We start from the raw sequence: 24,904 nt of genomic DNA on the forward strand, positions 1-24,904 counted from the left end.
ACACCCTCTAAAGAGGTGGCAGGTGTGCACTAAAGAGGTGCAATTTCATGCATAAAAGGACCATCAGAATGCCACTATGCTACATGATGTGCTTACACAAAAACCTCAGCTGCACCAACCTCTGCAAAAAGCGGGCTCATCTGGAGCCGCAAGGGAAAGGATCAAACCAGAAGCAGAACAGAGGTTTACCTTTTCTCCGACGGCGCCGGGGTTTCCGATACCGCCGGGAGGTCCCTGAGGGCCGTCAGCTCCTGGAGGTCCTGAGGGGCCTCTGGGACCAGGGGGGCCAGGTGGACCCTAAGGGGATGATAAGAAATGTAATTTAGAAATACATTTCACCTACATCCTGCATGTCATGTAATGCATTGAGCAATAAATTTTTGTTAAGCTCTCACCATTTGACCAACGTCTCCAGTTTCACCTTTCTCACCAGGTGGTCCAGGCAAGCCCTGAGGAGTGCACAGAGCATTTAATCAGATCGTCTCACTGTTTTTTAATGATAACATTTGAGCACAGTTTGTGTGCTTCATTGTAGTCCGCACCTGCAGCCCCACTGGGCCTGGAGGTCCAGGGAATCCTCTTGATCCTTCATCTCCCTTCTGGCCGAACAGACCCTGCTGACCTCTGGGACCGGGCTCTCCATCTGCACCCTGCACCATGGGACATGTAAAGTGTTCTCAAATACATTATAGATGCAGTTAAAAGAATGATCCAAGCACACGACCTAAGCTGGACACTTACAGCAGGACCAGGCGCTCCAACAGGTCCTTGAGGGCCGGTAGGACCAGGTGGACCCTGCAGAGGAGAAGGAAATGACAGTCAACAGTTTTATCCTTCACTATTAAAAACCTATGTGTTTACTAAACAATTGTTGGAAGGAAAGTCAGGAGGTTTTCTGTGATGCTGTAAATAAACAGCAACTTACATGTTCTCCTTTGTCACCTTTGCTTCCTTTCTGGCCTGGCTCTCCGAGCTCTCCCTGAGGAGTGAAAAGATCACAGCATGAAACAAAGACAGAAAAATCTCTCGCTGCAAAATCCCACATGAGAGAGAGGGGGATAAAATCTGACATTGTATTTTGTTAAATTATTATCAAACGCTCCCCACAACATGAGACGACATGTCGAGGCCCATTAAAAATATGTCAGGATATAAGTGAGTGGAAATTTTAGAGTCTATGTGTATTTTTCAATTACATCAATCCTTTTCTAACAAGTGTCGACAAATTTAGCTCACATATGAAGGGGGCTTATGGTGATGGTTGAGTCACTAGTGCTAGAAGCAGCCAAAACAGAATAGATAATTAGTCCCATCTCAACCTCTTTGCACCAGAATTCCCAGAATGAAAAACCTTGCACTATCATTTCAAAGCCTCCGCATGCTGTGGGTGTTTGCAGAAATAATGCTAATAACTAGCAAAGCCAAAGGCTTTTACTTTTGAGTTTGAGTCAGACAATGCTCTTTGTGAGGCAACATTAGTCTCTTAAATAAAGGCCTTGGAGTTGTCCCCTCCCCAATGGACAGGACTTATAATGAGAAAGTGTCTGAATGTGTGTAAACATTAGCTTGCGAGATCCTTTTTTATCTACATGGCAAATACCCTCTGTATTCATTCTCTGTGTCCGTCTGCACCACAGGGACCATCGTAAGGCCAGTTAAGAACTGAGGCATTCTTCAAAGGATAAGAGATTATCCTCCGAGTATCTCCATGGCTGATCTTCCTGCAAATGTTTTCAGAGGGGATGAGGAGATATTCTTGCTTCTGAATACCAAAGGGTCACTTTCACACATTCTGTCACTGGCACAGAATTCCTCGCTCTTCTCTGTCTGTTTGTATAAAGCGACAACGGCGCAGGTTTGCTGCGATCTGGTAATCGATGCAAACTCCCCTCAGAGCGATGAAGGTCGCAGGGAAACAGACTAGAGGATATCCGGCTTGGATCTCAGCTGTAAAGTTTAGTATCTTTGTCAGGTGTGTGTGTGTGTGTGTGTGTGTGTGTGTGTGTGTGTGTGTGTGTGTGTGTGTGAGTGCTAACACACTGTAAGCTTTCATTTAGCTTTACTGAATTTCTCTTCACCACATGAAAACAAACTATGAAAACTGACTCACCTTGTCTCCATCCTCTCCAGGTGGTCCAGGAGGTCCTCCAGGTCCTGGCAGACCCACAGGTCCCTGAATACCGTCTCTTCCAGCTGGTCCTTGAGGTCCTTTCTCTCCCTATAATGTTGTTTTTTTGTCATAGTACAACACCATGTTGTCAGCCAAGCTGAATTTGCAATGTATATCACAGTAATCTCTCTAATGTGATGTTCTTACCGGTCCACCTTTCTCTCCAGCAGGGCCTGGAGGCCCCTGGGGGCCAGGACGACCAGGAAGACCCGTAGGTCCGGCTGGGCCAGCAGGACCACGTTCACCAGGAGAACCCTACAGTACGGCCATGAAGCAATATTATGAGTTATCAGAATAACTGAGCAAGAATATCACACACATCAAAGTCGGAGTGTCAGGCACATCTACCAAATAGGTCAGACCTCTCTTATGTAAAACTGCATATCATTATGTTGTGTAAGAGCCTGGAACAAATGAGGGTGGGAACTTTACTATGAAGACAATTCCCAGAGATAGAGACATAATATAGAAGGTGAGAGCGAGAGTGAGAGAAGGAGAGTGACAAACTGAGGATGTGATGCAGTCAATTGTACTCACAGCAGGGCCAGGAGGACCGTGAGGACCCTCATTTCCTTTCAGGCCGTGAGCTCCCTGCAGAACAAAATAAAATGATAGCTTCAGAACACAAACACATCTGTTGTGGAACAACACATCCTGTCTTACACTGGACTCCCTGTCTTCAAACGGGCTCAGTGGGAGATGAGAAAACTGCCTATAGTTCTGAAAGTGGAGGCTGAGAGCAGTTATTTACCAAAACTGCTGCAAACATCCGCTGCAGTACAGAGGAACAGGTGTATGGCATCATTTCTGCAATGCTAAAGTTAAATGAAAAGCTGTTTTGCCAACAAATAAGTGTGGATTGCATAACAACCAGGACATGACTTTGTCAAGTGAGGAAAAAAAAAATAAATAAAATAAAAACCCTAGAGCACAGTGTTCATCTACTGAAGCCCACACAGGGATCTGATATCATGTCTGATTCCTGAGGTTCACCACAGCCCTTACAGAGATTTAACAGCCCAGGACTATTATGCAATAACTACACTGTAAAAGATATTAAATTTGTACTGAATCAGAGAAGAAGGCAATACTAACCACAGGGCCAGGAAGACCTCTCTCTCCAGGGAAACCTCTTGGCCCAGGAGGGCCATCCTTTCCTGCTGGGCCAGCAGGGCCGGGGTCACCCTGTAGGTGAGAGCACATAGACATTAATTCTAAATAAAAATGGATGGAAAGCAAATGTTATAAGTGCTATTACAGGTCTGTATTATACTGATAGGGTGCCAAAAACAGAGCTTCAGGAATCACCTTGGCACCTTCTTTGCCTGCAGCTCCAGGTAGACCCTGCTCACCAGGTGGGCCTGGGGGTCCAGGGTGGCCCCGATCTCCCATTGGTCCAGTCTCACCTGTTGGTCCCTAGAATTGGGAAGGGAAAAAAAACCAAAACAAAATAAAAATAAAACCATGGCTACTACAGCATAAAACCCCGTTGCAGAGGAGGTGTGAAGAAGCAGAAGGAGCACTGTGAGCAAAATCAGCAATTTAAATACACAAAAGATGTTACAATTTCTACCAGCGATTATAAAACATGGCGCGGAGAAGCTGAACATTTGCTGTGTGGGAGGTCTACTAGTCATTAAGGCCACATACAGCTCCATTATCATCAATGTTCTCAGCTGGCATTAGCAGAGCGGCTGCGAGGGGAAAGTCTGTTAAACGTTTATGCATAATGGATGAAGAGCCCACTGCTAACATGAAGAATATAAACAACACTTAAGTCATTGTAAGATATGGGTATGAGGGTCGATTTTTTTTTTTCTGTCAGATAAACAAAAGGCTGAGAATGTGTGATGTAGCTTTAACAGTGCACATGTTTGTGGTAGCCGACAGGCTGATTGTTATCTTTTAGTACTTTATGGAGACATCACTGATGATAGTGGAGGAACACGATGGTCAGTGACTGTGACTCACCTGAGGTCCCACCACACCTGGAGGACCAGGAGGGCCGGTCTTGCCTTGGAATCCCTGATTAATACAGAAGAAAAAAACAACAGAATTGTCAACATGTGATTTGCTGGAAGATGGATGAGGAGCTGAGTGATCAGACCAGTTTACTCACAGTCTCTCCTCTCTGTCCAGGATGTCCAGGAAGTCCGTCTTTCCCTGCAGGTCCCTGATAAATACACAATGAGTAGCCATGAATATACAGTACAGTACAAACAGGGCGACCAAAGACATGAAGGCTTTACACAGAGAGCTGTGTGTGGTGGATGAGTTTGGACTTACGGGAGGACCCTTTGGTCCTGGGAAACCTGTTGGTCCCTGAGGGCCTGGCAGACCCTGAAACAAACAACAAATGATTGCTGATCAATGATGAGTTTTCCCTTAAGGAAACTGATGCGTGTTATCAGGCTAAAATAACCTGATGACCTTCAATGTGTGGTAGTACGTACCCTCTCACCGGGAGGTCCTGGTGGGCCGTCATTTCCTGAGTTACCCTGAAGAGACAAAATGAGGAATTGAAAGCTGGACTTAGATAACAACACACGCAGGATAATAACTGGCAGTGGAATATTTTACACACCTTTGGTCCAGCTTTTCCTGTTGGTCCCCTCGGCCCTCTCTCACCTCGAGGCCCCTTAAAAAAAAAGACAACGCGATTAAAATCTTAGAACGGCTCCTAGGAGTTATTTATGACCTGAAAATGTTGAGCTTAATTATTTCTCTCAGCTTGGATCCCCCTCGAGCATGCCCAGGTTGGACCTCCACTTTGGCTCAGGTGCCAAGTTTGCCATCTGTATATAAGCGTGAGTCTGCTGAGTAAGACTAACCGTTGGTCCTCTCTGTCCGCGTGGGCCAGGCTTTCCTGCTGTTCCCTGTGGACACGAGGAACACACACAATGATCAAAGGAGTGGCACTTGCATCATTAAGAGGCTGCGTCCTCTGGAAGGAGGAATCTAATGCCAGCAGACAGTCGCATTTGCAAGCAGATTTCAGCAGAATTGGGCCATTTAGTAGTTCGGATATTATCTTTTATCATTAATTAGAAATTACCTGCTACAAAATTACCATCAGTATTTATCATCACTTACAATACACCTAGCCTGGAAAAGCACAGTTTAATAAACAATAATGCACAATATAATGACTTTGCAGAAATATTGCAATTACAGCAGCTGCATGCATCTTTAATGAGAGAAACAATTATATCTTTAGTGTGGCTTTTAAGTTTCAAATGAGTGCTGTGAAACTATGTTAATGGCACTATTATCCCTTTCTGTCTGGCGGCGCGGTCTCATAAACTTCACAAATGCTTTGTGAAGACGAAAATCTTTGTGTGCCTTGCTCCACTCATGGTGACAAACCATTAGTCTTGCAGGCAAGCTAATGGCCCATCCCTTAAACAAAGAAAATGAAACATTGCTCAACTATCACAAAGTGATAAACAATGCCTTTGGTGGTTGGAAATGAGTTGGGTAGAATAGAATTGTCTTTCTGTTCTTGATAAAAAAAAATTAAAAAAAATCTGTAGATTAGAGCCACGCAACCTCCTGTAGGTTGATGTATCTGGAGCTTGGACGGGAGCCTGTCTGCAGCACCTGTATTGATCCAGTTCTCGTAGGAATGAGGAGATTAATAAGAAGTCTATCTGACATACCCGAGTTCCTTTCTCTCCATTGGCACCAGGGAAACCTTGGAAACCTTGAGATCCCTGTGTACAAGAAAGACAGTAATTAATCATTTGAAAAAGGGAAACCTTAAATATTAAATCCCTTGTTTATTCCCTGACATATCCCCAGCTTAATAAATGCAACAGGACACCGGGTGCACTGTAAATAACAGCAGAGTTTTATTGTTGCCAAAAGGCATATTCAAATCCCCAGCTCTTTGATCAGGGAGCTTCAAGCATGTCCACTTGTCAGACTGTTGCTGTGCCTCAAAGAGGCTATAGGATGAACTATCAAAGGTTCAGCAAAGCTGCCTTCACATGCACGTGTGCACATTTTTCATTTTCTTTCAAATGTACGCAGAAACATTCATGGGTGTAGCGACATGTTGGCCAAATTGGGTCCCTTATTAGATCCCTTTTCAACTTACTTTACACTGAAATCAGGGAACTGATGACAACACTGTTCAGAAATATGTGCACAGTTACCTTTGGGCCTTGTCTTCCTGGGTATCCTGGCAGTCCGGGAACTCCAAGTTTACCCTGCAAATGAGAAAAGCCACATGTGTTTTTAGATTTTTACTCTGGCAAAAGATGATTGCACTTTCAAAAAGTTGGAAATAGATTCATCAGAGGCAGATATCCTGGATTTCTTTTTTTCTTTTTTTTGCAATTGCAAAACTCCAGTGTGTAACACTGATCCACACAACTTCACTGGCTAAGTAGTACTCTGGTGAGTAAACTGAGCTTCATGTGTAAAAAAACCTGGTTTTTCAGGTTGTTGCCCACATTATGTAATTCACTACTGTGTGATACTTTTGATGAATATGTTAAATATATGAGACACTTAGTATTAATGTGACCTTGTGCATGAAATATCTGGTATTTTCATGGAATTTTAGTGATGAAATAATTAAATTATCAGAAGCAATTGAATAAAAAGTTGATCTCATAATGAGACAACTTTATACTGAATTAGTAAGCCTGTGAATGTAAAACATTAGTGGTTGTCTTATTCCAGTGATAAAAACCACATTAAAATATGCACAAGCACCTGCTAAACACAGCAGCATTTATCAGAACCAGCTCAGTGTTTGAACATAGACATGTTGGCTGGTGTGCAGACTCTGATTATGAATTGAAAATGACTCAGCTGTTACCTCATGTGTGATCCAGATACAGAGTCTACATCTATAATGCTGCCATAATGCACAACTCAGATTCAGATCAAGCACTTCACTGGAAGGAGAAACCTTTAAGGACTTGCCAAATCAGATGTGCACAGTCTCCGTGGTACACAATATCTGTACTAGCCAACAACTTTTAACCTTCAGTGAAAGATCATTGGGATGCTGGATTACCTTGAATAAATGTTTTTCAAGTATTGTCAGCAACAGCATTCAGCAACAGTGTTCAATTTCACGATAATAGAATGTTAAGAGCCAAATCCATTTTATGCTCCCAGTTGGTTCAAGAGCAGCAGCAGTGAAAAATCAGTTGCTGTTCAGAGCAGACTGATCGGAGAAACAATTTTTCCTTGTTAAGCCCTGCTGAGCCATCATCCGAGATCAAACATGACTGATGATACAAAATAACAACTTTGTTTTTTTTCTTAGCTTGTTTTATCAGTCGTTGTAAAATTTAGGCAAAGAGTATCTGTGGGATATCAGCATGCCTTAGTTGTCTGAGCCTAATGGGCAAAACGGAGCTTACCTTCTCACCAGATGGGCCAAGAGGACCAGCATCTCCTGGGAGACCTGAGCGACCCTTTGGCCCCTCTGGACCATCCTCTCCTCTGGGTCCTGCTGGTCCCAGCTCACCCTGGAAAACATATGAAGCACAAGCCGTGAATATCACATGCTTTACACTTAAACATAATGCACTTTTATCATAAGGTCTGCAGCATAGACTGTATACAAAAATGGACGTAGACTCTGGATCTGAAAAGTGAGGTGAATGCGGAAGTGCCTTAAACCTGCATTCTATCTAATGACCATCAGAGGGTGACTCCACTGGTTGCAAAAATAAGTCAGATTGTATTGAAGCCTATGGGGAAATGGCCCAACTTCTCACTTAATTAATTACCTCAGTAAATGTTTTCCTAATGAGTTTATGGTCTCAATCACTAGTTTCAAGTCTTCTCCAATGCAACATGATGTTCATTTTTTAAATTATGGTCCGTTTATAGGAAAATAGATGTTAAAGCTATAAATCGACCATTCACAAACCATTGGGTGATGTCAAGGTGGGTTCTCACTTGTTCTGAACACGTACTTGAATATCCTATATCTTTTATCATTATTGATAAAGTTACAGTTAAAAAACCAATTTCATAAAATCTGTTTTGTACTACACTAAAACCTGAATTGTTTTCACTGATGTTGAGCTTTGCGTTAGCATTGTCCCTTTTCCTTGGCTTTTATTGCATTCCTGTGTTTCTCAGCCTGTTACTGCCACCAACTATGAATCAGTGGAATACGCTGGAGCACCACTTTAGAGATTCGCGTAACTGCTTCAAAACTGTTTGTTTTGAAGTTTACATACAGGGGAATTGTCACGTCCTCATTTGACATTAAAATAACAGATTTTTCCGTCTACTCTGTGTAATTCAGGTCAGCCTTTTCAAACTGTTGTGAGTGTAAAGTTAAACAATCAAGGCTATTTTCCCTTGCTGCCTGTCCCTCAAAGCAGTTAGCGATCCCATTATAGCATCTCTCTGTAAGTGTGTTCTCCTTCAAGCAGGACACACACTAAATGATAGAGTACAAACTCGCCCTGACAACCAGTCACTACCGCAGAGACGCAGCGGTGTGTGAAAGGTATCTTGTTAAAGGCTTGTGCAGAGTTGCACAAGCGAGCGAGTGTGCGCGCGCCCACACTCCAGTACACATAAAACAGCATCAAGCAAACTGTACTTGACTCGCACTTGCAAGCTCATCAAAGAGAACACTTTAAATGGAGCGCTCGCGCACACACGCTTTTCATAGGCATGCTTAAAAATGAGTCATTTAGATTCAAGTCCATGCGTGTCTCCTCCAGAGCAATGGGCCTTCTCAAATCTTTGCTTTCATCTGGATCTGCTGCATCTCCAGAGGAAAACAGGCTGGAGCCCCATGTCCCTCTCTCGGGTTTGAAGGGGTTTAAAGTGCCATTGATTTCTCCTTCCTTTCTGCACTTGGCTACACAGAGCCGGGTCAGGGACTGGGGGTTGGATGTTTGAAGTAAGAACTGGTGCAAGTTATGTTTCTCACTGTAAAAAGGTGTTTTTTCCTTTGACTTGACAGTGTAAATCCCTAACGCAGTTTGGAAAAGGAGGCTGTAGCTGGGTAAACTTGTCAAACTTGTGCTTGTCTCCTAAAGTTGCTGATGTTTGGACTGACTGGAGAGCGGCAGAGCGGGTAGAAAAAGGAATTGGAAACTGCTCACGTAAACACATTCGAAAGCGCGCACACTAACAGCTGGCAATTGGAACAACACCTTATGTTTGCTCATTACCCACAATCCCACAGTAGTCACGGAGTCATGGGCCATAAGGGGCTAACGTGACAGACGTGGTTGGTGCTTTGACTTAGTTCGAGTAAAGGTCACCCCCAACAGAACCTAGCCCCAAAAACAATTCAGAAGTTACAGCTGAGTTTAATTCATCTAATGATGCTTCCAGCATTCAAGACATGATTGACACATACGGTTGCGTAAAGTATAAACAAAGAAGCCTTACCCTGTCGCCCTTGATACCCATATCTCCCTTGAAGCCGGGGAAGCCGTCTTCTCCCTAGCAACAGAAAAAAGAGAGGTGAGGATGTAATGAGGGAGAAACAATTGGATAATACAGATTTGTGTTGTACCCATACACAGACACACACTCAAAAACAAGCATGTGTATACACACACACACACACACACACACACACACACACACACACACACACACACACACACACACACACACACAGATATGGAGTCTTGGCAAGATCCCCTGTTGCCATAGAAACTCTTGTGTTTTTTTTTTTCTTCTTCTTCTTTTCTTCAGATGAGTTCACCAGAGTTTTCATTGAGAATATCATGAGACATTTCACGCAAGACCACCACCACTCTCATCATCGTCGCCATTAATGCTCAGTATAATTCATAAAATTAATCCAATTTCTCTGAAGTTCAAAGTGTCTTCTTTTCACACAGCCAGTGTCTGCCTGAGCTCTCTTACCTTTTCACCCTTGTTTCCTTTAAGACCGCGCACACCGTCGGCTCCCTGTGATGCAAGAACAGACAGAAGTTACAGGCCGATAGGGTGCAAAGGTACAAAAGAGCAGAAGGGGGGAGGGCTGAATTTTAGAGGATTAAGTCCCACTGTGGCGGCTGAAGTTTTTCTAAAATAAGTCACAAAAGTTATTTGATGAAACTGATTGTCAGTACTTTTTTTCCCCACTGTATCAAACCAGTGTGCTACAGAGGATGCATTCAAATGTGCTTTATCTGCATTTTAGCAAATGAAATCCTCACAACTTCTCTTCCTGACCAGTCTGATCATCTTCCCACAGACACCTTAGACTCCAGCTTTGTAACTGGGGGTCTGTCAGCTAGAAGTCAAGCCACTGGTGTGATCCCCTCTCTCAGTGGAAGCTTTAATGATTGGATCAGTATCACCTTCTTATTTTATGGGATTTCTTTTAAGCACGTTTTATCAGCTACTAATGATACCAAACAAAAGAAGGATTGTGCGCCTTGAGCTGTTTTCAGCCCCTGTGACTGACCTCAGTACTGTATGGGAGCTAAGTGATGTAAGATCTAAAAAAGTGGACTTTCCAGTCTCAATCTTTGCACCACTATGAGTTTTTCTGTCTTTGTAACAATAGAAGAGGTCATTGAACCAATCAGCACAGTGATGTAATTCAGCAGGAAACGTGGGCTTTTAATTTGGTAATGTTTTACAAACTCATACGTGGTTGGTTGGATAAACCTTGGAAATAATAATACAGCTTTTTTTTCAGAGGAACTTTAATAACATAGTTGGGGAACTATTAGCCTATAACAGCTGTTAATTGCAAAGCACCAAGAGATAATAATACACATGAATTTTTTAAAGGCTGGTGATCAACTCACCTTCACGCCTCGGGGCCCAGGATATCCAATGGGTCCTTGAGGGCCAGCAGGGCCCTGGGGCGAGAAATGTTTGGTAAGAGCTCTTAACACACACACAATTACAGTACACACATGCACCCACAGTTTGAGTGTTACCTAAAGTACATTAATGCAAAAATGTTTTATGCATATTTGTCTGAACTAGGGCAGAGGGAGGAAAAAGAAACTTAAAAAAGCATTAAAAGATTAAGAAAAGAATATTTGCAAGCACCAAAACTGAAATTGAGGAAAGAAATAAAACTCACCATGTGTCCTTTCTCTCCTGAGGGCCCCTCCTTTCCAGGGTGACCCTGTGAATTATTAAGAGAAATATTATTGCATTTCATTTCAGGGTAATTACCACATAAATACCACAATAATCCCAATAACTGAGGGATGAGGTTGTAAAACTACTGGAAGATTTCAAACTGGAAAATTTGAACTCAATGAAAAAGGTTATGATTCTATCTGATTTGGGATTTTTATCTTTAATGCACAGTATTATAGAGGCACTACCAGCTATTACTGGGCTCTAAAAGTCACGACTGCAGTTTTGAGACTACGCAATACACTGTACACATTTTTTGTACATGCAAGTGCGCGCACACACACACACACACACACACGCACACACACGCACACATCCGGTTGAGAAAAAAAAAAAAGATTGGAAGGAAATTGATTGCATTCTCATGAGACAAAGGAGCTCTGCAAGGCCCCTGATGGGTTTTTAGTGACGTGAAAAAGGAAGGAGAAGGAATCAGACACTAGAGAGGACAGAAATGAGGGGCAGGAACGGAGCATCGAGATTGAGAAAGAGAATACTGCAGTTGATGGAGGATGCATCCTCTATAGCTCTCTATCCTGTCTTTCACCAAATGCCTAATTTTTTACACCTTCTCCCAGTTTCTTTTTCTTTCAGTACAGTTATTCATATTTCACAGCCTCCCTGGTCTCTCCCTCTCTCTCTCTCTGTCTCTCAGGTGCCACCTGCGCATCTGACACATCTGCCATTAGCACAGGTGTCTTCTGTGCTGTCTGTGCAGAGATGGGGAAGAGGGTATTTGCATGTATATGCCTTTGTGTGGGCGGGTTGTTCCACTGTTACACAGCTGTGGTAATGTGTCCTATCATACATATGTTTCAGCCAAATAATTATCTCAGTGTGCTTTGAATGTGTTAAGTGCTTTTGAAACATCAAAATTTGATGTGCTGCTTTGAAAACCTTTCTCACAGTTATGACAATTATGAATTGTTTTTAAAAGACAGAGAGGAGGAAAAAAGAGAGAGAGAGGCTGTTTCACTTTCATACATTTCTTGAGATGCGTGGGGTTAACTCACCGGTGGACCATCTGCTCCTGGCATTCCTGGCAAGCCTGGCTTTCCGGTAGGACCCTAGACAGGAGACAAGACACGTGTTTAGGGTAAATAAGACACTACACGGTAAGACAACAGTAAGGCAATCAAAGGTTGTAAGGACCATGAATGTCTGCAAGGACACAGAGTCTGTAAAAACAAGAGTCTACAGCCATGCTAGCAGCTCTGTGAGGCTACACTAAGGCACAGCAGTGCTTGAAGCTAAATGCTAACATGCTCACAGTTACGATGCTAACATGTTGACGTTTAATAGGTATAATGTTTACCATGTACATCAGCTCAGTTTCGTGTGCTAGCATGCTAACATTTGCTAATTAGCAATAAATTCAATTCAATTCAATTAATTAAAATTGTGACCTAATGACAGTGCTAAATCAAAAGTGAAGGGATCACTGGCGTTATTCTGGATTATTGTGTGTAGTTTTGAACTGTCTTGTTGATTTAATATTTGTCATGTGCAACTTTTTGTGTAGCTATGTATGTTGTCTTTACTCTGCGAAGAGTACTGTGTATTATATGTTTTCATTTTCTGGTATGACCTGCCAAGGCACTGCAGATGTAATTATCTTGAAGCTTTATTTATCATTATTTATGTTTAAAGCTACACATTGTCCCTTTTTAAATAAAATATGTAAATTAAAAAAAATCATATATTCAAATTCATGCTGAGGAGGACATGAGTGTGTGTACAAAACTTCATGGCCATCCATCTGATAGTTGTCAAGACATGTAGCAACAAAGTCAGCTGGGTTCATCCAATGGGAACCATGAATATAACCATAACACTAGCGTGGTGAATAAAAAGATGAATCAATATAGCTCCAGAGTGTCAAATTCTAGTTCTCATTACTGTACCTCTTTCTTTTTAATACTTTAGCCCCAGTTTGACTAAAACAAAGCACTGTCAAAGATTTAGTGATGTACTGACTTCAAGATTGTCAAACTTTTTATCTTTTATATTTATCAAATCATCTAGTATGTCTGTGTTTTAATCAGCATGGGCTACTAATTACTTCTTTGAACCAACATTTTCAAATAAAGGATCTTGTATCTCTTCTCTTTCATTCTATTATACTTCATCAAATACCATGGCCTTCTAATATTTCTTTTAGAAACAGGAGACACATAATACCTACATTATTCCTTCTCAAATTCCAGCTGTTCAATAATAAACTGAATATCCGCCACCTCAGATGGCAAATGTGATTTAGCTGAGATTGGATTAAAATGTATCAGGATTAAAATCTGTCTGAACTATCTGGTCCTGTGTTGAGGTTGGGGGCGCGTTTGCATATCAGTGTGATAAAGCATTTGGAACTGAATAAGACAGCAGCTTGGCTTTCAGTTCATGCAAATGACTGAGACAATTTCCTGCTGTTTCATAGATTTGAGGTCTGTGTTTATTAACATTTTATGAAGCGGGCAGTATTTTTATTTTTTCACTGGCATGTTTCACATTAATGTTGTTCAGCGATCATGTGATATCTTACCTTCTCTCCTGGAGGGCCGATGGCTCCTTGGGGCCCTGGAAGTCCCTGTGGAGAGGATATGAAATGCTCAGAACATTTTCTTTGATGGATGAAAAGAAAAATCTAATGTCAGACAACCTCTTTATCACTGACCTGAGCACCTGGGTTGCCTTGCTGTCCAGGGGGTCCTGGCTCTCCTTGAGGTCCCTGGGGAAGAAAACAAAGCTAATTTTAGAAATCTCATTATACATGCAAAGATTGATGACTTTATTTACTTGAGTAAAAAGTCTCATGTGTAGGCAAGAGTGATCTGTTGCACCACGTGGTACATTAAAAGTGAAATGTTGCTGTGAACAGATATAAATTAAAAGCCTCTAACGGTGCATCACTGCATTATTACCTTCTTATACCTAAATAGGCCATAATTTTTGGACAAATAGCACAATATCTTGCTCTGACTCAAGGTAGAAGGCACACACACATACACAGTACACGTTCTCATGTCTACTCTCCTAATGAAAGAAACTGCTGAACCACAAACACCCTCTCAGAAAACTGGCAATCAATTATGTTGCTCCGGTCCAAGAGTCTGGGAAAGCTGTTGTTCTTCCGTCTCTACCTAGTTGGAACGTTCCCAACAGAACAGACAAGCTGCTCCAGCCAGGTATTTTCTCATTAAGGCACAGCGCTACCAGAAATTGACCTGGAATGATACAACTGGCAATGGTGGACTGCTCAAATGGATCTAAATACAGCCGGTCTATTCTTCATTATCGTCTAAGTATCTTCCGATTGTACTGGTGTGTGTGTGTGTGTGTGTGTGTGTGTGTGTGTGTGTGTGTGTGAGAGAGAGAGAGAGGGAGAGAGAGCCCATGAGGGAGTATCATGGGCTGAAGGGTGAAATAAACGGAAAAAGACCAAGTAGTTGCAATTTTAGATTGTGTGATCGACATGTGTGCTGTTCTGTTCATGTGTGTTTTTTTTTTCAATTTTATTGTTTTTAATTTTGCACATTACCAGCTTCATCAACTCTAGCTTCACTTACAATGTTTCCTTTGGGTCCAGGGTGGCCATCCATTCCAGTCACGCCCTACAACAGATGAGATGAGCAAAACGTTCAGCACATACACATCACACGCAGTGTGCGAGGGGAATTCTGGGATCTCTATATCCTGCTATAGCACTTCAAACTAAGCCATTTGATTGATGCACACTATCCATGTTAAATTAAATCTGTTGAAACAATATAACATATGCTGCTCGTTGCGTATGCTGTCTGAGATATATTGAGTTTTGTATTTCCCTGTGGGTGTTGTTTGAAGAGTCTTTTGTTCTTGTTGCCTATGAGATGGTGAAAAATTGATTCTGCTCTGAAAACAGTCAATCTAAGGTATGAGAAGGTGAGAGGAGGGCACAGGGACTCACAGGGGGTCCAGGAGGTCCCTGAGGTCCCTTTGGTCCAAGCAAACCACGTGGCCCCTGAGGAAGAAAGAAGGGAAATTAAACTGAGAGTGATATCACACCTGTGAAAGGATTGATGAATTATTAAACATGTTCAGCTAAATCAAGTTTCAAACTTATACTTCTGGAAGCAACGTGACTTCCTAAATGTCCTTGAGGATATTCTTCAGAGTCACATTTTGCGGGAGAGCTAAAAGCCCTCACTTTTTTTTTTTTTTGCTTTACTACACATTCCCCACAGCTACGCCTATCAAACGATGCTTTGAATTCCTGTGCTTTGCCTCACAGCTACAGTTACCTAACAAGACGTATTGTCCTGGCAGTGTGAATTCAAACCAATGTAGCACACCCTGGTGGACAAAATAAATCATAGCAGGAGATATCAAGGTCTTTCTGATGGTTTCTCCTTCTCTTGCCTTTCCCCTCCCTCCTCCGTGGGGAATATCCTGCCTGAGAGAGTGGGAGGCTATTATAACAAGCTTGATGTGAGCTGCCTGCGATTCTCACCTCCCATGATTCTTTCATATAGATGAGATGCTAGCGAGGCCTGATCAACATGTACTTTCCAGCAATATAATGCAAAAAAAATCTCCATTTATATGAACAGCATCTCCACTCTGCAAATGATATGTTATCATCATACAATATGACTGTTCACTAACACACACCGACATTATGAGAGCAGGCCCTGAGCACTCAGCCCTATCATACAATCTCTGAGTCTAAGACTGGATGATAATACATGTGATCACTCACTGGTTCACCAGGAAGTCCCCTGGGTCCGATCTCTCCATCATCTCCCTGGGAAAGAGAGACAACGGGTCAGAATGTGGAACAGACAGTGAATGATAATGGAGGATAAAGTGAGTGTGTGTGTGTGTGTGTTACAGGGAGCAAGAGATAATGAGAAGGCATAAAGAAAAAGCAGGGGAAGAGGGGATCAGGTTGCATCAGCTGCTGGTAATGAGGATGGGGAGGGAGATTAGAAGGAGATAAAGGTGCACTGAGATCAAAAAAATATTAAGGAGAAAAATGAGTGAGAAAGAGGAGACGAGGAAAGGTAGAAATTCAGATGCAGACAAAAAATGAGTTTGGTCAAAGGAAGAAGTCTGTGTGTCTCTGTCTGTGTGCAGCAGCAATAACAGCCAGGTTATGAGCTACACCACACACATGCATACACTTCTTTTAGTTCAACCATCCCTCTTAGTTTAATACAGCCAAATGGAAATAAATTACCCTCTCTCCATCCTCTCCAGGGGCACCAGGAGGTCCTTGGGGGCCAGGTTCACCCTATAACAACAAACAAACAACAAGTTAGATTTAACAGTGGCACACATCAAAGCAAACACACACACACACACACACACACACACACACACACACACACACAAAACCAGACTTTTTAAAGAACAACAAAACCACTTACTCTGTGTCCTTTTTCTCCAGGAAGTCCAGCCAGACCATCAAACCCTCTGTCTCCCTGAAGAGCGAGGGGAAAAAAAGCAGTTTGAGGACTTCCTGTCCAGGCTCCGAAAAACCACATTTAAACTGGTTTCAAGAAATATTGCGCATTGGAACTGAAGAAAAGTGGTTAAGAAGAGACTAAGGTGGACAAGGTACCTTAGGTCCAGACTGTCCTGGCATGCCCCTAGCACCATCAGCTCCAGAGCGACCCTGTTTAAAAAAAAAAACAAAAAAACAGATTGTAGCCTAAGTAGAATGACTGCAAATATACTATGACAGCTAGAAGACGTCTGGGTTTTTATACAGCACTCAAAAGTATAAATAAAATATTATCTACAGCATGAGTGTCCAAGTATATATTCCATGCTTTGCTGCTGACAACTCTGTTTGTGTCACTCTTACCCTTCTGCCAGGCTTTCCAGCGGGTCCAGGGGATCCCAAAGGTCCACGTGGTCCCTGGAAAAAAAAAAAAACACAGAGGTGTTTCTTTATTTTTCTGCATTTAAATATCTGAAACCATCTTAGAAATATCAAACTAAAACAAAGGGAAGTTGCATATTTCTCTGCTTCTAAGGTTCATAAAAATCATCTTTTAGGACTGATGCAATACTCCAATAGTTTAACAATATATACATTAGTTGAGGTTAACAGGTTCTCAGAAGGGGTTTGCTTAGCTGTAGATGTTTCTGTTTTTCAGAAATAGGTTTAAAAAAAAACAAACAAACTTTTGAATATCTCGTACCTGAGGTCCTGCCTCTCCAGACTCTCCCTTCAGTCCTGGTACACCAGGAGGACCCTGAGTAGAAAAAAAAAGAGGAGATCTGATACAAGATACAAGTTTTCAGCTCAGCTACAAACCTTTTGCATATCCTCTGTACCGTGAACCACAATAAACTCTGATCACATTTTTGAGAAAAAATCTCTATTGATTTTGAGTCTGTGAGGTGATTTGAGATACGCACCAGAGGGCCGGGTCTGCCAGTCAGACCCATTGGACCTGTAGGGCCACGCATAGCCAGCTGAGGACAGGACAGAACCGATCAGTTAAAAAATCGAATACAAACACACACAAACAATTACAGCAAAAATTGAATAAAATATTATAATATCATATATCATTTAACAAGATAAGCAAGTTTGTAGAATAGAGTGGGAAAAAAAATATATGCAGTGTGATGATGTGTTTAGGTGTGAGCTGTTACCCTGGCCTGCTGCATGATTGCTTGCATCTGGGCCTCCTGTGCTGACACAGCAGGTCCCTTCTGTCCAGAGTCACCTCCAGCACTGAATCTGAACTATGGAGGGAATCACAACCACAGTATTACAGCACATTAGTGGCACTGGCAAAACACAAAAATAAAAGCCAGAGAGACATTTGGAATGACTAAAACACTGACGTGTTTTGCAGCAAATTAAATATCTAAGTTTTAATATTCTCATGTATTCCAAACACTATTGTCAGTTTTTCTTTTAATGCAGCGTTCCCATCTCAAACTGTGCAACAGATGTTGAACTAAGCGTCAGTCTCCAGATGCCAAACCAGCACCATCAAAGGCTGCCTCTGCAGGCCGCGAACTTCTAATTCTACTGGCATCTGGTGGTGATTCCCAGTCATTGCACCATAGGTGAATCTCCAGGCTTGTGGGGGGAATCCAGGTTTGTTTAGGCCAGGCAATGCAGGTTACATAGCACACTCTTCAGGAGGTCGACTGCCGGGGGTGGTTTACAGATGCGCAGCAACACACCAGTGAAATACTGTGCAGAATTTCAACATCACTGAAACGTCGATACCAAGAAGCAAAATACAAACAGATGATTCAGAACATCGGGGCTGAGCCAGATCTACTGCAGCTCACCCACCACGAAGCACATTTCTCCACAACACAAACTTTTCACAGCAAATCTTCTCCTGTCTTCATTTCTGCTGAGTTTGATTTGATGGAAGTATTGGCCCATCCCTTAGAAATCAAATATATGCAGCTATTTCTTTTTTCCTGTCTGCCAATCCCTTCGGCCTTTGGGTCTGTCTTTGATTCTGTCTGCCTTCATCTATTTCACGCTTTACGTCATTAATTTTACAGTTTTCATTTCTTTACTGATGTTCCTCAGCATCATCAAACCTTGAACAAAATGTTCTTCCACATCAAATTGCTGAATACAAGGCAAGGAGTCTGAAAAAAAACTCTGAGCTACATTTTTTTTTCTCACAGCACCAACTTAAAATAGAGCAGATAAAGCAAATCAAGAGAAGATGCGTCACTAGTGGGGCGTTTTAAAAAACACAATGTTAAGATCTGCCATTTAACCCTGTCACGCTGACTCCACAATTTCAACACTGTGAGCCAAAAAGTGCTCTGGTGAAACAACAATGCATGTTTCTCATTAGGATTGGAGCTCAAGGGTCGGATTTCAAGTTGTGCTTTCTGCCAGTGGATACACCAGAACGGCTTGAGTTCCTGTCCAGACAGAGCTTGCCACATGGCTCACCCAGACAGCTTTTGTGCACCCCTGAAACCGCAGCTTTACATCTGTACAACTAATCAGTTCCAATAGCAACAGTGTCGCACATCTTCCAAGAACAGGGAAGAGAGAGTAATAAAAAAAAAAAAAGGTAGACAGCATAGGAAGTCGTTAGGAATGCTGCAGTCCAATCACTGTATGCAGCTGAAGTTACAGACAGAACCTTCCTGTCTAAAGCTAGATGACTTCCTGGAAGACAACCTGACACTTTAGCTTAAGAATGCAGACATGTGTGTGGCTTAAGAAAGTCCTGTAATATGCAGATATCGACCACCTATTTAACAACTCAGCCAAAGACAGTGCATCATGACGGACTCAAATCTTTACTAATACACAAATAAGCTACTGGACAATTTGAATTTCCCTAGGATCAAGGTATTTTTTATCTTATCTTTTATCTTATCTTATTTTTTATCTTATCTTATCTTAGTAATGGAGTCTGAGCGCTGCAGTTGACAGAGCAGAGCTGATCTCACTCATTAAACACACCACAAGGGGCTGCTAAAGCCCAAATTTACACAGCAAAATATTCGTAAGCACCATCAAACACACTTTCAAAGGAAACCCCCCTTTATTCCAGTGGACTGTGTAAACCACATGTCAGAGTTATTGATAAAACAGAGGAAGATGCATCACACTTGGCTTTAAACAAGGCTAAACAAGGATCTAAAGTCACATGGAAAATGTTTTAGCGCGTTAAGCGCGGCAAACATAAAAACTGTGTGTTTCCTATTTTGCTGTTTTTAACCCTTTGTTTGACAATTCTAATTTACTTACAGGCAGCATCAGGACAGTGCCAGCGGGTCCTGGCAGGCCATCAGCACCAGGGAGACCAGGACGACCCGGAGGACCCTTTGATGGAAAATGACACACATAAGTACATGCATACAGAAAGAAGGTTTTTTTTTCTGTATTTTCAGAACTCTGAAAAATAGTGTGACATATAAGAATCTATACTCACCCTCTCTCCAGGATCTCCAGGACTGCCTGGTGAGCCAGAAGCACCTGGGGGTCCGGGGAGACCCTATTTTGAGCAAAAGATCTCATTGAACTCCCATACATACATAAGAGAACAGTCATAGTTGCTCCACTAAAAGTTCTCGCCTTTTATCTGGCAAAGTGGGCACACATGGGAGAAAGGAATGCATGAGGCAATATGGGACAGCTTGTTGAGCTGTAAATCCTTTTGTGAGGCGCTCTTTATTTGTCTATAGCTCAGTGCTTGAATGGCTGGCCTCTAAGGGGCTAAATCTGCATGGTGTCAAGAGCAAATGTGTCTGAAAAAAATCTTCCGAGGCTAATAATTAGGTTCTCCTACATCTGGGCAGGTCCATATCTCTTCAGGGGAACTGCTCTGGCCACTCCCTTTGCATTAGAAATCACGCAGACAGAGTTTTTCAGGGCAAAGCATTAAAGTTGAATTTTCCTATCCAAATGACACAGTGTGAAAAGACTTGAGGAACATAAATTGTTATCATCTTATATTTATCAACAGAGATTGCAAAGAAAAATGCCAGTGTTTAAAAGGCACAGAGGGAAAAGAGGACATGGGAAAAAAACAGAGGACGTTGAGAGGGAGAGGCTCAGAGTGACAGAATCAGACAGATTGACTTACTGTGGGGCCTTCAGGCCCAGGCGGACCCTCCACCAACATGCCCTGAAACACAGAAAGATACCATCAGATAGCACAAGAGTCACAGCTTCATCCACAAGTACATGTTTGTCTACAACCATATCACAGCCCTTTTGTCCATTAATGCACAGCTTCAGTTAAAGGAGTCAGTGTATGTGAACACGTTGCAACACAGCTGTTTTATCAACCTTCCATCTAAGAGTCTTTGCTGCCTTAATGTACATTCCTGCCCGTCACTTAAGTTACGCTTGCAATTAATCCACAGAGAACAGGAGGGTGAGTGGCGGGGGGGAGACGCCCTCAGGTGCTCTCCTACCTGGGCTAGCTGAGGGAAGTACAAATCGGACTTAGGTGCTGCATTATTATGCACATGTATGTGCTTTGAGATACTTTCAACTGACATATTGAAGTGTCTTTCTTCCATACACACTGTCCCTATAGTGAAAAACAGCAAGTTCATCACAAGCCTCTGACTGAGTCGCAGACACATTGTAGTAGCTCTGCGGCCACAGATATATTGCTTTGTTTGTTTGCTCTTGTGGTAACACTTTGGCTTCCTGCTTTGTCAAGATGGGGATGGAAACCCAGATGTTATCCAAACTTTTATGAATTATGTGATCTCAGCATTTTTTTTTTTACATTAAACCTCCAGGCTTGTTCCCTCAGAGCGTTTTTAACATAAAGAGGTTATGCCTATAGTTTTCCCTGCAGTGTGTGTGCTGAGAAGTGGGCTAGACCAGGAAAAAGTGTCTTCATTTTTTTTTTTTTTTTTTTTTTCACGTGTTTAGAAGAGACAAGATACAAAGGGTGGAGATGTGCACTCAAACTGGTTGGTAATGTGTCCTCAAATATGCTTAAGCACACATGTAAGCAAACGGTCATCAAGGAAGCGCCTGCACACTCCCTCCTGCTCTCACACGTATAAACACGGAGACACTCACTCACAGAGGCATGTACACTCAGTGGAGCTCAGTGACAGTTGTTTGAAGTGAAACAGCTGGAGCTCTATCAGAGATGTAAATTCTGTCCGTGTCTGACGCACCTTTGCAAACGCACGGACGGGAGTCGTCCTCATTCTCACAACGTTACCTGTGTATCTGTATCCTGGCTGGATTTATTCCACCTGCTTGTATTTGGACAAAGCTTTAGGTTTTTGGCAGAGATGCAGGAAAAGTCTTTCTCACTAGCTTTTGTTCTCCTTGTATTCCTGCCCTCCCTCCGTCTCCCCCGTGTTTACACACTGCCCACACTGTGTTTAGAGATTATTGACAATCCCTGCATCGCCATACTCCAAATGTTTATGCTGTAGTCCTGATCGCCAGCCAGCAGCAAGGCCTTGCCCAGGGATACTATGAGAATGGTCTGGTGGGCCCTAATGAGTGTGCTTGGCCTTGGGATTCTCATTCAGAAGTGAGGGGTGGGTTGTGTTTAGATGTGGATCACACATACTCCATGTACTTGCGGATATAAACACACGCCCATGTGCACACAGGCACACACAGCCTACATCTGTTGCCGAAGCATGTTGTTTAAATAGTGATACTCACAGGCTCAATAACAGCAGGCTCTCCCTTCTGTCCCTTCTCGCCACGGGCTCCGTCAACCTACACACCAAACACACAGACACAAACATAATCAGCCCCCCCCTCCTCTTCATCACCACCATCATCATTCTATCCAAAGATCATGTCGTTTGGCAGTGTGTCCTTCCATTATTGTATTTTTCACCTGTCCATAATACTCATCGGTCGCAGCAGGCAGCTGTTGCCCCGTATTCGTACTGTATTCCAGGTCATCGTAGGGGTCATAGTTGTCTAAATTGTCATAGTCTGTGATGTGCTCCTCCTTAAACCCATCCAGATCGGTGTAGTCGCCCTCGCCCCCCACGCCCAGGCCTGCTCCAGTGGCTCCGGTGGCTCCGGTGCCAACACTGGCTGATCCACCTCCAGTAGTGGAAGATCCTGCCACGGAGACAGAACCTCCTCCGGTGGATCCGCCTCCGATGGTGATGGTAGAACTGCTGCTGGCACCGCCGCCGCCGCCGCCGCCGCCACCGCCGCCACCTCCACCGCTGATGTGCACAGTTCCGCTGCCTCCTCCACCACCAATGTGAACTGTGCTGCTGCTGCTGCTGCCGCCACCTTCACCAGTGGTGTAATGGCCCTCCACGCCATAATCATATCCCTCGCCATAGTCATCATAGGTAGTTCCCACCTATAAACACAATGATATAGTTATAGCCCAAGGTGTTGTCTTCAAACGTCTTGTTTTGCCTGAAAGAAGAGTTTAAAACTTGAAGATTTCAAGACAATTTAGATTATGAATTCAAACAATTAATCCATTACAAAAATAGTTGCAGATAAGATTCTGTCAATTTAATTATTTATTGATGGACTAATTATTTCAGCTCTATAGGGAACCACTTTCTTCCCAAAGCTGCGGCTAGTGAAATTTCTATAAGAGCATTTATTGCTCTCATTGCTTCCCACATGTGGACTAGTGGATTATAACAAGAAGAAGAGCCTCGACTTAAGTATCCCACACACTTCCCACATAGCAAAATGAGACTTCTGGCCCGGCATATGCATGGGTCCTCAGCCTGAGTCTGGTCCACATCCGGGCAGATCCCGGCTTTTATCCTCTGGTATTGTCTGACAGCTGTAAGATTTTCTGCGTATGTGCCGGAATTGGTCCAGATGTGGAAGTAGTGCGTGACTATCACGCTGTGTATGGGCCAGATTTGGGCCATGGAACCTGGCATATACTGGGCCAGAAGAAAAGAAGAATCTGGCCCAAGAATGGACCAGATTTATTTTTCTAGCTAACAAAGTTACAAGTCACAACAACAACGATTACAGGCAGGAAGTCACCGTAATTAATGTCAACCTACTGATGTGTCATTGATGATTATCTTTGAACCTCCAGTTCCCATGGAGATGACGCTCCGTTCGATTTCGGCCCCTGCTCCCAAGTCAATCTTGCCCCCTGCTCCCAGATCCAGTTCACCCCCAGTGCCAACGCTGGTGATGGTGACACGTCGAGAGGAGTCACCATCAGGTGCCACCGTGGCCTCGTCGTAGTAGGTCTCATAGGTGCCATAGCTGTCGTAGCTGTCGTAAGGGCCGGCCTCTTCTCCGTAGGCGTCTCCTCCGCCGGTGGCGGTACCTGAGGAGCTGCTGGACGAGCCAGAGGATGAGGAGCCAGAGGATGAGGAGCCAGAGGAGGAGGAACCAGATGATGAGGATCCAGATGATGAGGATCCAGATGATGAGGATCCAGAGGACGAGCTTGTGGAGATGGAGGCTTTGCCGCCGGTAGCACCAGAACCGCCGTTCAGTACCTCCTCCACTGTGGTCACCACAGTGTCGCCATCTGTCACCTGCAGGGCGTAGAGGATATTTCAACATTTGAAATAGTGAGATTGTATCCACATTATCAGATGAAATCCATCTGCAGGAAAACATATATTAACAGATTACCTTGACTTCTTTTGTGGCTGTCTCAGAATCAGAGGTTGATTCATAAGGCTTGCCATCCACATCCTCATAGTAAGGGTATTCATAATAGTAGCTGTCCTCCTCTGTGTTCTAAAGGAGAGAAACATTACACAGTGTGACTGAGAGAGAAAGAACAGCTATCAATTATTAAAAGCATGGTTTTTAAATATGATCCACTGCTCTGCTGCTGCTGGGAGGCTGATGCATGTGCAACAGACAGGCCATCGATCAGACACACTTCTGCTTGTGGAAACCTCACACTGTGTCTCCCTGTTGCAACATGTTATGGCTGAATGACAATTTTACTTTTCCACAGCTTTCTTAAAACAGGTCAAGTTTTTGTGTACCTTGCAGACAAACTGACAGGCCCCAGGGCGAAAAGGAAAAGGTCAAGAGGAAGAGCTTCCTGTCCATCTCGTAGCACTTCTCTGACACACCTTTAATTAGCATGTTCACAGCGTATTGGTATTCAGCGCAGACCAAACGGCACAGCGCAGGGATACAGGCTTAGGCAGGCACCGCATCAT

General features: G+C 43.1%; 1 protein-coding gene across 2 annotated transcripts in view; it reads right to left on the reverse strand.

The window, feature by feature from the left end:
• col5a1 (procollagen, type V, alpha 1) overlaps positions 1-24,904 on the reverse strand; it is a 71,475-nt gene that overhangs the window by 11,626 nt on the left and 34,945 nt on the right. For both annotated transcript variants that reach the window (XM_071465325.1, XM_071465324.1), the window contains exons 6-48: positions 24,360-24,467; positions 23,771-24,259; positions 22,609-23,094; positions 22,428-22,484; positions 20,863-20,904; positions 20,209-20,271; positions 20,025-20,099; positions 17,930-18,022; positions 17,690-17,746; positions 17,470-17,523; positions 17,130-17,183; positions 16,884-16,937; positions 16,690-16,743; positions 16,500-16,553; positions 16,020-16,064; positions 15,228-15,281; positions 14,848-14,892; positions 13,956-14,009; positions 13,824-13,868; positions 12,298-12,351; positions 11,223-11,267; positions 10,939-10,992; positions 10,043-10,087; positions 9,557-9,610; positions 7,552-7,659; positions 6,328-6,381; positions 5,830-5,883; positions 5,002-5,046; positions 4,755-4,808; positions 4,624-4,668; positions 4,457-4,510; positions 4,290-4,343; positions 4,142-4,195; positions 3,479-3,586; positions 3,266-3,355; positions 2,708-2,761; positions 2,318-2,425; positions 2,111-2,218; positions 926-979; positions 742-795; positions 543-650; positions 396-449; positions 190-297 (exon numbers count right to left, since the gene is read on the reverse strand). In XM_071465325.1, coding sequence (XP_071321426.1) covers positions 190-297; positions 396-449; positions 543-650; positions 742-795; positions 926-979; positions 2,111-2,218; positions 2,318-2,425; positions 2,708-2,761; positions 3,266-3,355; positions 3,479-3,586; positions 4,142-4,195; positions 4,290-4,343; positions 4,457-4,510; positions 4,624-4,668; positions 4,755-4,808; positions 5,002-5,046; positions 5,830-5,883; positions 6,328-6,381; positions 7,552-7,659; positions 9,557-9,610; positions 10,043-10,087; positions 10,939-10,992; positions 11,223-11,267; positions 12,298-12,351; positions 13,824-13,868; positions 13,956-14,009; positions 14,848-14,892; positions 15,228-15,281; positions 16,020-16,064; positions 16,500-16,553; positions 16,690-16,743; positions 16,884-16,937; positions 17,130-17,183; positions 17,470-17,523; positions 17,690-17,746; positions 17,930-18,022; positions 20,025-20,099; positions 20,209-20,271; positions 20,863-20,904; positions 22,428-22,484; positions 22,609-23,094; positions 23,771-24,259; positions 24,360-24,467 — 3,603 coding nt within the window. The remainder of the gene's footprint in view (positions 1-189; positions 298-395; positions 450-542; positions 651-741; positions 796-925; positions 980-2,110; positions 2,219-2,317; positions 2,426-2,707; positions 2,762-3,265; positions 3,356-3,478; positions 3,587-4,141; positions 4,196-4,289; positions 4,344-4,456; positions 4,511-4,623; positions 4,669-4,754; positions 4,809-5,001; positions 5,047-5,829; positions 5,884-6,327; positions 6,382-7,551; positions 7,660-9,556; positions 9,611-10,042; positions 10,088-10,938; positions 10,993-11,222; positions 11,268-12,297; positions 12,352-13,823; positions 13,869-13,955; positions 14,010-14,847; positions 14,893-15,227; positions 15,282-16,019; positions 16,065-16,499; positions 16,554-16,689; positions 16,744-16,883; positions 16,938-17,129; positions 17,184-17,469; positions 17,524-17,689; positions 17,747-17,929; positions 18,023-20,024; positions 20,100-20,208; positions 20,272-20,862; positions 20,905-22,427; positions 22,485-22,608; positions 23,095-23,770; positions 24,260-24,359; positions 24,468-24,904) is intronic.

Source organism: Trachinotus anak, unplaced genomic scaffold (assembly GCF_046630095.1).
Source record: "Trachinotus anak isolate AG129_WGS33_773 ecotype Australia unplaced genomic scaffold, CSIRO_AGI_Tana_v1 ptg000028l, whole genome shotgun sequence".
NCBI classification, from domain to species: domain Eukaryota; kingdom Metazoa; phylum Chordata; class Actinopteri; order Carangiformes; family Carangidae; genus Trachinotus; species Trachinotus anak.